This window comes from Cherax quadricarinatus, chromosome 13 (assembly GCF_038502225.1).
Source record: "Cherax quadricarinatus isolate ZL_2023a chromosome 13, ASM3850222v1, whole genome shotgun sequence".
NCBI classification, from domain to species: Eukaryota; Metazoa; Arthropoda; class Malacostraca; order Decapoda; family Parastacidae; genus Cherax; species Cherax quadricarinatus.
This window is the reverse complement of record NC_091304.1, coordinates 12,326,697-12,339,055: the sequence shown is the minus strand read 5'-3', so window position 1 is coordinate 12,339,055 and position 12,359 is coordinate 12,326,697. Positions and strand designations below refer to the sequence as shown.

At 44.7% G+C, this 12,359-nt stretch overlaps 1 protein-coding gene across 1 annotated transcript in view; it reads right to left on the bottom strand.

Moving 5' to 3' along the window:
• Positions 1 to 11,483: 11,483 nt before the first annotated feature.
• Cdc5 (cell division cycle protein 21) overlaps positions 11,484 to 12,359 on the bottom strand; it is a 47,707-nt gene continuing 46,831 nt past the window's right edge. Inside the window, exon 9 of the mRNA XM_070084517.1 lies at positions 11,484 to 12,349. Coding sequence (XP_069940618.1) covers positions 12,092 to 12,349 — 258 coding nt within the window. The 3' untranslated portion in view covers positions 11,484 to 12,091. The remainder of the gene's footprint in view (positions 12,350 to 12,359) is intronic.

Here is a 12,359-nt window from a genome sequence, read left to right as displayed (position 1 = left end):
CATTGTTCTCCCTTTCCGCAAACCGGGTACTACAGGACATGATGCCTCCCACTATCGTCCCATCGCTCTTACTAGTGCAGGTTGCAAAGTGATGGAACGTCTCGTAAATCGACGTTTAATGTGGTATTTAGAGACACACAACAGTCTCTCCACTAGTCAATATGGCTTTCATAAGGGCCGTTCTACCATAGTCCCCTTACTACGCTTGGATACTTATGTTCGTAATGCCTTTGCGAATAATCACTCAGTTATTGCCATATTTTTTGACCTTGAGAAGGCATATGACACAACTTGGAGGTATAATATTTTGGCCCAGGCCCACTCCTTAGGCCTCCGAGGCAATCTACCATCCTTCCTTAAGAACTTTTTAACTGACAGACATTTCCGTGTTCGAGTCAATAATGTTCTTTCCCTGGACTTTGTCCAAGCTGAAGGTGTCCCTCAGGGATGTGTTCTAAGCACAACACTTTTTCTCCTTGCTATAAATGATTTGACCCCTGTTCTTCCACCCAATATTTGGTCATCACTCTATGTTGATGACTTCGCTATTGCTTGTGCAGGCGCTGACTGTCATCTCATTGCAGTTTCTCTCCAGCATGCGGTCGACCGTGTTTCCACTTGGGCCACCACGCATGGGTTTAAATTTTCAAGTACCAAAACTCACCAAATTACTTTCACTAGACACTCTGTCATCTCCGATCATCCTTTGTATCTCTATGGCTCCCGTATCCCCGAACATGATACAGTCAGGTTTCTAGGCCTTCTCTTTGACCGTAGGTTATCCTGGAAACCTCACATTACCTCTCTGAAGGCAACTTGTCACAGCCAGCTAAACCTTCTTAAAACCCTTGCTCATTTTTCCTGGGGAGCTGATCGTCGAACTCTGCTTCGCCTACATTCAGCCCTCGTTTTATCAAAACTCGATTATGGTGACCAGATTTATTCAGCGGCCTCTCCTGCTACTCTCTCTAGCCTTAACCCTATCCATCACCAAGGATTAGGTTTGTGCCTTGGTGCTTTTCGCTCTTCCCCTGTTAAGCGCCTCTATGCAGAAGCGAATGTTCCATCCTTCTCTGATCGCTGTGATGCCCATTGCCTTCGCTACTATGTACGCTCTTACGATCTCCACAATCCTTCCATTTATAGAATGGTCACCGATATTAGTAGACATTGTTTATTCGTTCACCGCCCCTGTTTGCTCTGTCCCTTTTCTCTTCGCCTATATTCACTCTTGTTTTCCCTTCAGTTACCACCTTTATATGTTCATGTAGCATCTCCCTTTTCCCTACCCCCCTGGGAAGTTCCAGCTGTTCGGGTCTGTTCTTTCTCACTCCCGTGCTCGAAAGCTCAACTGCCTACGGTGGCTTCCCGCTCTCTTTTTGTTGATCACTTCCACTCCCATTCTCATGCCATCGCTGTGTACACAGATGGCTCTAAGTCTTCAGACGGCGTCGGATTCGCAGCAGTGTTTCCAGACAGCGTCATGCGGGGGCATTTACTATCTTCAGCTAGCATTTTTATTGCTGAATTGTATGCCATTCTTGCAGCACTTATTCGTATCGCATCTATGCCTGTGTCATCATTTGTGGTAGTCTCAGACTCCCTTAGTGCTCTACATGCTATACGAAAATTTGATACATCTCACCCCCTAGTTCTCCGTATCCAACTTTGGCTACGCCATATCTCTACGAAGCATAAAGATATTATTTTTTGTTGGGTCCCTGGTCATGTCGACGTACAGGGCAATGAACAGGCAGACACTGCTGCGCGGTCAGCAGTACATGACCTACCAATTTTCTATAGAGGTGTTCCATTTCTGGACTATTTTGCTGCAATAGCTACCCATCTTCACGCCCGTTGGCAACAACGTTGGTCAACCCTGCTTGGTAACAAACTTCTTTCTATTAAACCGAGCATAGGTTACTGGCCGTCTTCTTGTCATCAGTGCCGTGGTTGGGAGACCACTCTCTCCCGTCTTCGCATTGGCCACACTCGTCTTACTCACGGGTATCTCATGGAGAGGCACCCTGTACCTCTCTGTGAGCAGTGTCAAGTTCCTGTATCGATTAGCCACATTCTGTTAGACTGCCCTCTCTATCAACGAGCACGCAGAATTTACCTCAAACGCCGTCTTCGTTCTACTACTCTCTCTTTACCTTCCCTTCTTGCTGATGGACCCTCCTTTAATCCTGACTCTCCCATTGACTTCTTGACAACGACTGATTTACTCCACAAACTCTGATGATGATACCTTACGCACTCCCCTCAGCCCTTTCTAGCTCAGTCTCTTGCTGCCCTTTACTCTTTCACCATCCACTGCTCCGCTGTTATCCGTAACCTATTACTCATCCACCTCCCTTTTGCCACCTGATGCCCTCGCTTGCTTCCTTCCTACCCTGCAGCGCTGTATAGCCCTTGTGGCTTAGCGCTTCTTTTTGATTATAATAATAATAATAATAATAATAATTTCCCATATCAGCTCCATTGATGGCACCCCTGTCAGATACAAACATTCCTTCTTCAATATTATTATAATAAAAAAGAAGTGCTAAACCTACAAGGGTCATACAGTGCAGTCATTCCTCAAGAGAACCGTGGTACTGTTTTCATTCCACACACTAGTTCAGCAAGAATTTTCTCTACATTATCTATACATTCAGGAGCAACTTGAACTCCAGTATCTCCCTTTACGAAAGTAGTACCTCTTCAAGGGGGGCTCCTTGGCGTGGTGAAGAGGCTCTTGGTCTGAGGAATTAGACCTATCGGTCTTCTTCCTCAGACCGAACCTAATTACCCCCCAATCTCCCCTCCCCTATCCCATCCTCCCCATCCTCCCCTTTTTCCTTTCCTCCTCCTCCTCCCCACTCCTCCCTTTTGCCCTTCCTCTTTTTGTCCTTTGGGATTTCTCCCACAGGCGCGCTAGTTCCTAGGTAGGAGAAAGGACACCGGGGTCCATCCCATTCCGTTGAGGTTTCTTGGCGGTGGCGTAGTTTGCCGTGGAATCTGGATTGCCTAGGGATGTCCCGATCCCTCTCCGGTATCCCGGAGTAGCTTTGGGTGTCTTTTGGGCGACGGGTGTAGCTCTGGAAGCCACCTTTCGGATTCCGGGGGTGGTGGCTGAAGGAGGTATGCTTTGTGGCGGATATCCGGCCGCCCTCTCTTTTGTCCACCGAGGTAGCTCGGCAGATGTGAGGTTGCTATCCCAGATTGCTGGTTTACTGGCATGAAGGGTAGGGTATGGCACGGGTTCCATGCTGCATCTGCGCTACTAGCGGTGTCGAGTCCTCTTGGGCGCGGAGGGAGATTTCTGGCCCTTTCATCCCTCCTAGGAACTATCCCTCCCCGGTCCCCCCTTTTTTTTTCTTTTTTTTATTTTTATTTTCTTTTCTTCTTTCTTTTTTTTTCTTAAAAACAAAAAGAAAGAAGTAACCTAACCATGGCAGCCCTAGTCCATGAACCTGGTACCCCCGGGCCCCTTCTTGATACCGCACCCCGTTCTGACCCCGCCTCGTCTTTGGACCACTCTTCAGACATTCCTCATGCCTCTGTACCTATTGCCGGTGCTGTTTCCTCACCCGCTTCAGGTACTGAGGCCTCGACTGACTCCTTCGATTTATCAGACCTTCGCTCTCCTCTGACTATGCTTCCGGCCTCTCCCTCTACGGTGCGGCAATTTTCAAATCGCCGACCCGTTCCACGTCGGACCAACTCTGGTCCCACGCCTAAACGTCAACGACAATTACCTGCTGATGATACTTCTCCACCTTCACCTTCTCGTTCTTCTCAGAAACGATCGACACGTCCTTCACTACCTTTCCACGCTCAGTTTCAGACTGAACAGTGGACTAAATTCTTCACTTTACGACCAACTTCCTCTACTGCCTATCTTTCTGACCATAGTATTGGCAAGGCACTCCTACGCCATGTTGGTAAAGATATTTCTTTTCATGCTCTTAAGAGCGGTACGCGCATCATTACCGTACAGAATGCTACCCAGGCTCGTGAGCTCTCTCGTCTTACCCATATAGATACTGTTCCTGTCACCCTTGAAAAACATCATTCCCTCAATTCTTGTAGTGGTACCGTTATTCTGCCCCATACCATAGTTCAACAAAATTTCCAGACATGTGGCACCGACATTCTAGAACAGCTGGAACTCCAAGATCTCCCAATCCTCAAGGTAGACACTTACGTTCTTCCTGCCCGTGGGCGGAGACGATACCCTAGCAATGTGGCTCGTTTAACTTTTGACAGCCGAGAACTCCCATCCTCCGTTTATATAGCAGGACATCGGTTACAAGTTCGAAAGGTGATCCCTACACCACAACAGTGTAGAAATTGCTGGCGATTTGGCCATCCAGCGAAATATTGCAGATCTATCGCCGAATGCCCAGTCTGTGGTGCCGATGACCATTCTAATACGTCTTGCAATCGATCTCCCTCTTGCCTTAACTGTCATGAGGCTCACCCTTCGTACTCTCGCCGTTGTCAGGTCTATTTAAACGAGCGGGAAATCCGTTACCTCAAAGAGACAGAAGGTCTCCCTTATGCCATGGCAGTTTCTCATCTCCGCCTCCAAGGGAGACTCCCACGTGTTTCTTATTCCCGTGTTTCAAAACGTCCCCCCACTTCTGGTATCCCATCTTCTACACCCACCTCTGTGGTTACCTCTCCCATAATCACTCCTGTATCTAATCCTTTTGCTGTCCTCGGCTCAGACGTCCCTACTTCAACGCCTCAGTCTAATCTCGCTTCTTCGAGTTCTCTCTTACAAGCCTCAGTATCGACGAGACCTCGTACGACACCTCTTCCCAATCGTCCCTCTACTTCTCAAAAGTCAAAAAAAGGTCCGGTAACACCTCCTACCCATCTTCCACCTCCTCATTTTACCCTCCCTGTCTCTGTCCCTAGTTCTTCCCCTCTCACTGGCTCAGTTACAAGTGCAGAGGTTCACCCTCCTCCTCGTAATGTACCTTCCTCCCCTGTTCCCTCCCAAGTTTCTTCCTCTTCTGCCACCTCCCAGGTTCCTGTCTCTTCTGTCCCCTGCCACGCTTCTCCAGTTCCCTCCACCCTTTCGCCCCCCCCTACCTTGGTACAGTCCAATACAGTTCCAATCTTTACTCATCCTCCCCCTACCATTCCCAATATTGTCTCCCATACGACATCTCTGAATTCCGAAACACTTGAAGCAATCTCTGAATATATTGCAGAGACCAAACCATCAATGGACACTGATCCACCTTCCGCTCTTCCTCTCTCCTCTGCTCCATCTGCGCAACTCCTTTCTTCACAGCGCACCGTTCCTTCGCTGCTTGAACATTTTCCACTGCCTCCGCATGTGGACTTTTCTAACCCTTCTAGTCCGTAGGAACCCTTACCTGCGGATTTCAAGTATCTTTATCAGTGCCAATCATGGCCTTTTTACAGTGGAATATACGCGGCCTCAGGGGTAATCGGGGTGAGCTTCAGATGTTACTCTCCCAGTTTGCCCCTGTTGGTGTTTGCTTACAGGAACCAAAATTACACTCTGCTGTTATTTCTCACATCTCAGGCTATAATTTATTGTATTCTTCAGATCCTTTTCCTGATGGGACCTTTAATGAAAGTGCCCTTCTTCTCCGCACTGATATTCCGTACCATCAGCTATTTGTTCATACTTCGCTGCATTACACAGCAGCCCGTATCCACTTACATAGGTGGTATACGCTCTGTTCTTTATATCTCTCTCCTTCTCGGGCATTATCTATTCCGGATTTTGCCTTCCTTGTTTCGTCATTACCGCCACCGATTCTGTTACTTGGTGATTTTAATGCCCACCATTTCCTCTGGGGAGGGTCTCACTGTGATTCCCGTGGAATTCAGTTAGAGGCTTTTCTTGCCACCCACCCCCTCCATGTTTTAAATACAGGTACTCACACCCATTTTGATCCTCGGACTCATACTCTCTCTTGCATCGATCTCTCAGTTTGCTCTTCCTCCGCCGCATTAGACTTTACTTGGTCTGTTCTCCCGGACTTACATGACAGTGATCATTTCCCAATCATTCTTACTTCCCCTTCATATTCGCCACCTCTTCGCACCCCACGCTGGCAATTTAATCGGGCAAATTGGAACCTTTACTCACACCTGACTGTTTTTAAAGAGGTTCCTTCTTCGTCCTCCATCGATGAGCTTTTACACCTCTTCTCGTCCTCCGTTTTCACCGCAGCTTCTCATTCTATACCCCAAACTTCGGGCAGGCATTCTCAGAAATGCGTGCCTTGGTGGTCTCCTGCTTGTGCTCGTGCAGTACGTTTGAAACGCGCTGCATGGGGCAGGTACCGGTACAATAGAACCACAGAGCGACTCCTTGATTTTAAACAGAAGCGTGCGATCGCTCGCCGTGTCATCCGTGACGCTAAACGCACTTGCTGGCGAGATTATGTCTCCACCATCACCTCTGCTTCCTCTATGAGTGCAGTCTGGAAAAAAGTACGAAAACTGAGTGGTAAATATTCTCCTGACCCGGCTCCTGTTCTGCGGGTTGCCGGTGTTGATATAGCAAACCCACTAGATGTTGCCAATGAAATTGGCAATCATCTGGTCCGTATTTCTCAGGGACTCCATCTATGCCCCTCATTTCTTTCCTCAAAGTCTGCCAGAGAGTTAGCACCCTTGGACTTTTCTTCTCTCAGAGAAGAACAGTATAATGTGCCTTTTACACTTCAAGAACTGGAGGCAACACTCTCAGCTTGTCGATCATCGGCAGCTGGGCCCGACGACATTCATATTCGTATGCTACAACATTTACATCAGTCAGCCCTTGCAGTCCTATTACACCTTTACAATCTTATTTGGTCACAAGGAGTTCTTCCACAGCTGTGGAAATCCGCCATTGTTCTCCCTTTCCGCAAACCAGGCACTACGGGACATGAAACCTCCCACTATCGTCCCATTGCTCTTACCAGTGCAGTTTGCAAAGTAATGGAACGTCTAGTAAATAGACGTTTAGTGTGGTATTTAGAGACACACAACAGTCTCTCCACTCGTCAATATGGCTTTCGTAAGGGACGTTCTACCATAGACCCCTTACTGCGCTTGGATACGTATGTTCGTAATGCCTTTGCGAATAACCACTCAGTTATTGCCATATTTTTTGACCTTGAGAAGGCATATGACACAACTTGGAGGTATAATATTTTAGCCCAAGCCCACTCCTTAGGCCTTCGAGGCAATCTACCATCCTTCCTTAAGAACTTTTTAACTGACAGGCATTTCCGTGTTCGGGTTAATAATGTGCTCTCCCCGGACTTTGTCCAAGCTGAAGGTGTCCCCCAGGGATGTGTTCTGAGCACAACACTTTTTCTCCTTGCTATTAATGATTTGGCCTCTAGTCTTCCATCAAATATTTGGTCATCACTCTATGTTGATGACTTTGCTATTGCCTGTGCAGGCGCTGACTGTCACCTCCTTACAGTTTCTCTCCAGCATGCAGTCGACCGTGTTTCCAATTGGGCCACCACACATGGGTTTAAATTTTCCAGCACTAAAACCCACCAAATCACTTTCACTAGACGCTCTGTCATCTCTGATCATCCTTTGTACCTCTATGGCTCACGTATCCCTGAACGTGATACAGTCAAGTTTCTGGGCCTCCTCTTTGATCGTAGGTTATCCTGGAAACCTCACATTACCTCTCTGAAGGCAACTTGTCACAGCCGGCTGAACCTTCTTAAAACCCTTGCTCATCTTTCGTGGGGAGCTGATCGTCGAACCCTCCTTCACCTACATTCCACCCTTATTTTATCGAAACTTGATTATGGTGACCAGATCTATTCAGCGGCATCTCCTGCTACTCTCTCTAGCCTTAACCCCATTCATCACCAAGGATTACGTTTATGCCTTGGTGCTTTTCGCTCTTCCCCTGTCGAAAGCCTCTATGCAGAAGCGAACGTTCCATCCTTATCCGATCGCCGTGATGCCCATTGCCTGCGCTACTATGTACGCTCTCATGATCTCCGCAATCCTTCCATTTATAGAATGGTCACTGATATTAGTAGACATTCTTTATTTGTTCGCCGCCCCTGCTTACTCCGTCCCTTCTCTCTTCGCCTTCATTCGCTCTTGTCTTCTCTTCAACTACCACCTTTCTATGTACATGTAGCATCTCACTTTTCCCTACCCCCCTGGGAGGTCCCAGCTGTTCGAGTCTGTTCTTTCTCCCTCCCTTGCTCGAAAGCCCAACTGTCTACGGTCGCTTCCCGCTCTCTTTTTCTTGACCACTTTCACTCTCATTCTCATGCCATTGCTGTGTACACAGATGGCTCTAAGTCTTCTGACGGCGTAGGATTCGCAGCAGTGTTTCCGGACAGCGTCGTACAAGGGCATTTACTATCTTCAGCTAGTATTTTTACTGCTGAATTATATGCCATCCTTACAGCACTTATCCGTATTGCATCTATGCCTGTGTCATCATTTGTGGTTGTCTCAGACTCCCTTAGTGCTTTACAGGCTATACAAAAATTTGATACACCTCACCCCTTAGTCCTCCGTATCCAACTTTGGCTACGCCGCATCTTTACTAAGCATAAAGATATTGTTTTTTGTTGGGTCCCTGGTCATGTTGACGTACAGGGCAATGAACAGGCAGACACTGCTGCGCGGTCAGCAGTACATGACCTACCAGTTTCTTACAGAGGTATTCCATGTACGGACTATTTTGCTGTAATATCTTCCCACCTTCACACCCGTTGGCAACAACGTTGGTCTACTATGCTCGGCAACAAACTTCAGTCTATTAAACCGAGTATAGGTTACTGGCCGTCTTCTTATCACCAGTGTCGAGGTTGGGAGACTACTCTCTCCCGTCTTCGCATTGGCCATACTCGTCTTACTCATGGATATCTCATGGAGAGGCGTCTTGCTCCTCTCTGTGAGAATTGCCAAGCTCCATTATCAGTCAGCCACATTCTGTTGGACTGCCCACTTTATCAACGAGCACGCAGAATTTACCTCTGTCGTCGTCTTCGCCCCGCTGCTCTCTCTTTACCTTCCCTTCTCGCTGATGGACCCACCTTTCATCCGGACTCTCTTATTGACTTTTTGACAACGACTGACTTACTTCACAAATTCTGATACTTTCAGCCCTTTCTACTTGTATCTCTTGCTACCCTCTACCCCCGTACTATCCCCTGCCCCGCTGTTTTCTGTAACCTGCTGATCATCCCCCCTCCCTCCTGCCATCCAATTCCCTTGCTTCCTTCCCTACCCTGCAGCGCTGTATAGCCCTTGTGGCTTAGCGCTTCTTTTTGATTATAATAATAATACGAAAGTAGTAACTTATACATGTAGTGATGCCCAACTGACCTCTAATTACCAGGACCTTCCATACTTGGTTTACATTGTGGGTCAGTGCTTAAAGGGTATGGGAGCTGAATCAAAATCCTCAACAAGGCAGACATTGCTGGTACTTTGGGTATCTGGCCAAATACTGCAAATCACCTGCAGAATGCCCAGTCAGCAGTACAATTGGTCATGATTCATCCTGCAGCCAGCCCACCAGTTACCTTAACTGTAATGAAACTTGCCCTGTCTATTCCTGCCACTGCCCAGTTTTTTACGAGAGTGAAATTCGGTCTCTAGGAAAAGGAGAACCTATCAAATACTATAACTGAATTATGTCTCCTAGCACTTCTTTTTTATTATAATAATAATAATAATGTCTCCAAGGAAGATTTCCATGATTCTCCTACTCTAGAGCTGCTTGGCAACCACAGGTTCCTGTTATACCCTCTCCCACAGCCACCTGTGTCCAATCCTTTCAAAATTCTCACCTCTGTTCCTATCTCTTCACCTACTCCCATACAACATGTGTCTAATTTATCAACATGTCGGTTCTTTGAACCATTCATCTACAAACTTTTTTTATTTTCCATTTTCCATGTTTATACATAGAGCTTCACCCAGCTAGACCTTCCACTCTTCAAAACCTCAAAGACCCAAACTTCACTAGTAACCAGTGCTGTATATGGCCCATATGGGTTTAGTGCTTAGTTATGATTATAATAATCAGTAACCAAAACACCTTACCAACCTCTTGTTCCTGTGTGCTTAACTTTTCCTGTCTACATGTCCTGCTCCTTGCTTCCTGTATCTGCAATAGTTGTCTACATGACTCATGCAGGTTTATTGCTACCCGATTATAATAATAATGCAACAGTTGCAAAAATCTATCAAACTTGCATATTGCCTTTCCCCCAGATTTCTTCATCGCAGATACTTATGCCCTTGTCTCTTCCTATTGTGACATCTGCCACACACTGCTCCATATCAAAGTTATCAAGTGACTTGGAAACAGCCCTGACCTGAATTCCATGGAAAATTGTTGGAATGACTTGAAAGGCTACATTCTAAAAAACATCCTCAGTACCACACTTAACTTAAGATAAAAAGATCTGGATTTAAGAAATGGACTCTAATTTAAAAACTTAATGATTTTATGCCTGACTGCTTAAATGTGGAAATCAAATCGCATAGAAACATAACCAGAAAGTAAAGTGAAATTGGGTTTTTCTTATCCTGTTACTAGAAATTCCTTTACAGTTTGGCAGTGGCCCAACATCATTTGTGAAGTCTATATCTTTTGAGCACAAATAGAAGACAAATTTGACCTATGAGTACTGAACATTCACATTATAATTATTATTATATTCATGTGTAAAGTGCTAAACCCATAGGAGTCATACTGATCCAAGGGGAGCCCAGATTATGTCCTTATATTAAAAACCTCTCACTGGCATCAAGGAACTTTCTTTGAGGTTTTTAAACATTTAAATTTTTTCATCAATAAATGTATATATATTGTATATATCTGTATATATATTGGCAGTTTGGAAGGATATATTGTGTATTTTTATACATATATACTTCTAAACTATTGTATTCTGGGCACCTCTGCAAAAACAGTGATTATGTGTGAGTGAGGTGAAAGTGTTGAATGATGATGAAAGTATTTTCTTTTTGGGTCACCCTGCCTTGGTGGGAGACGGCCGACTTGTTGAAAAATATATATATATATATATATACCCTGCAAAGCATACCTAAGCAGGATAAGCTGGTAATGTGGCCCACCAGCCAAAACAATTGCCCACCCCTGCACTAGAGTATACTACTGAATGTCATGTTTCAATGCTACTCTGCATCTTTCATGTAGTTCTTTATATTCCTCTCTACTTACTACACCGCATCCATATGCTATTTTAGTTTATTTAAAAATCCTTAATTTACAGTTTTTTTAATTCAGTGTCAATATTTAGTGAGGAATGTTATTAAAAAAATTAAGACATGCAAAGAGTACAGCCAAAGAAAACAACCATCAATGGAATTTGTGCCCTTTACTTAACCTATTAAAATGTTTCCATAGGCAAATGTACCTATGCCTACAGTGACTTAATTTTTTTTAAAATCATATTTTTTTTGAACAGGTTACATTATAAAAACTTAAAGAGTTCTTAATCAAATTTATGTTCTCATTTTCATAATTCCCATACAGTACTTTCAAATCAAACCATTTTCTTTTTGTCAACATATTTTTATAAAGTATCTTAACTTCTTGTTCACTATGGTACTTCCTTTCCTTATTATGAGGGCAGATGCCTCAAGTATAATTTTTTCTACATATTCCAAATGCATTAAAATATTAAAGACCAAAAAACACATGAAAAATATGCCAAAGAATTCCAATGGCTGGTTAGGCCCTTATACAAATGAAACAGTTGTCAGTGATAAACAAGAATATGTAAAAAGAATAAAGAAATCCTCACCAAGTACATGAGCAACAAAGCTTCAAAAAACATGAAGAGCAAAAAATTTCATGATAATTACAAAAGAAAGCAGTATTTACTGAGAGGGCAGGTCTGTCATAAGATTAATTATAAAACTCTAATATTTCCAATATTACAAAACATTTGATATTTTTACAAAAATACAATGAATTATGGTGACAAAGACATTATATTTGCAGGGGAATCTTTATTATGACACCATGCAAACATAGTCTTTCTCACTACCTGTCAGCTTATGCCATTCTTTATCAATGATGAATTATTCCAGGCTACTGACTATCACCAACAGTTTTTGCTGTGGGTCCTTTAAGATCTTGAAGAGTGCATTGTAACTGATCATATCTCCTTTGAAGCTCTTTTTCCCTCTCTGTCTGTCGTGCAACATCCTCAGAGATGGTAGCTAACCTGCGAGGTATAGCTACAGTTTCCATCTGCTTGAGGAAAGTAAATGTTGAAAGTTCCAATAAAGCTGTTTCCACCTGAGCCACACAATCTTGGAGACTTGCAGCTAATGAAGCAGCCCGTGCCTGAAGAAAG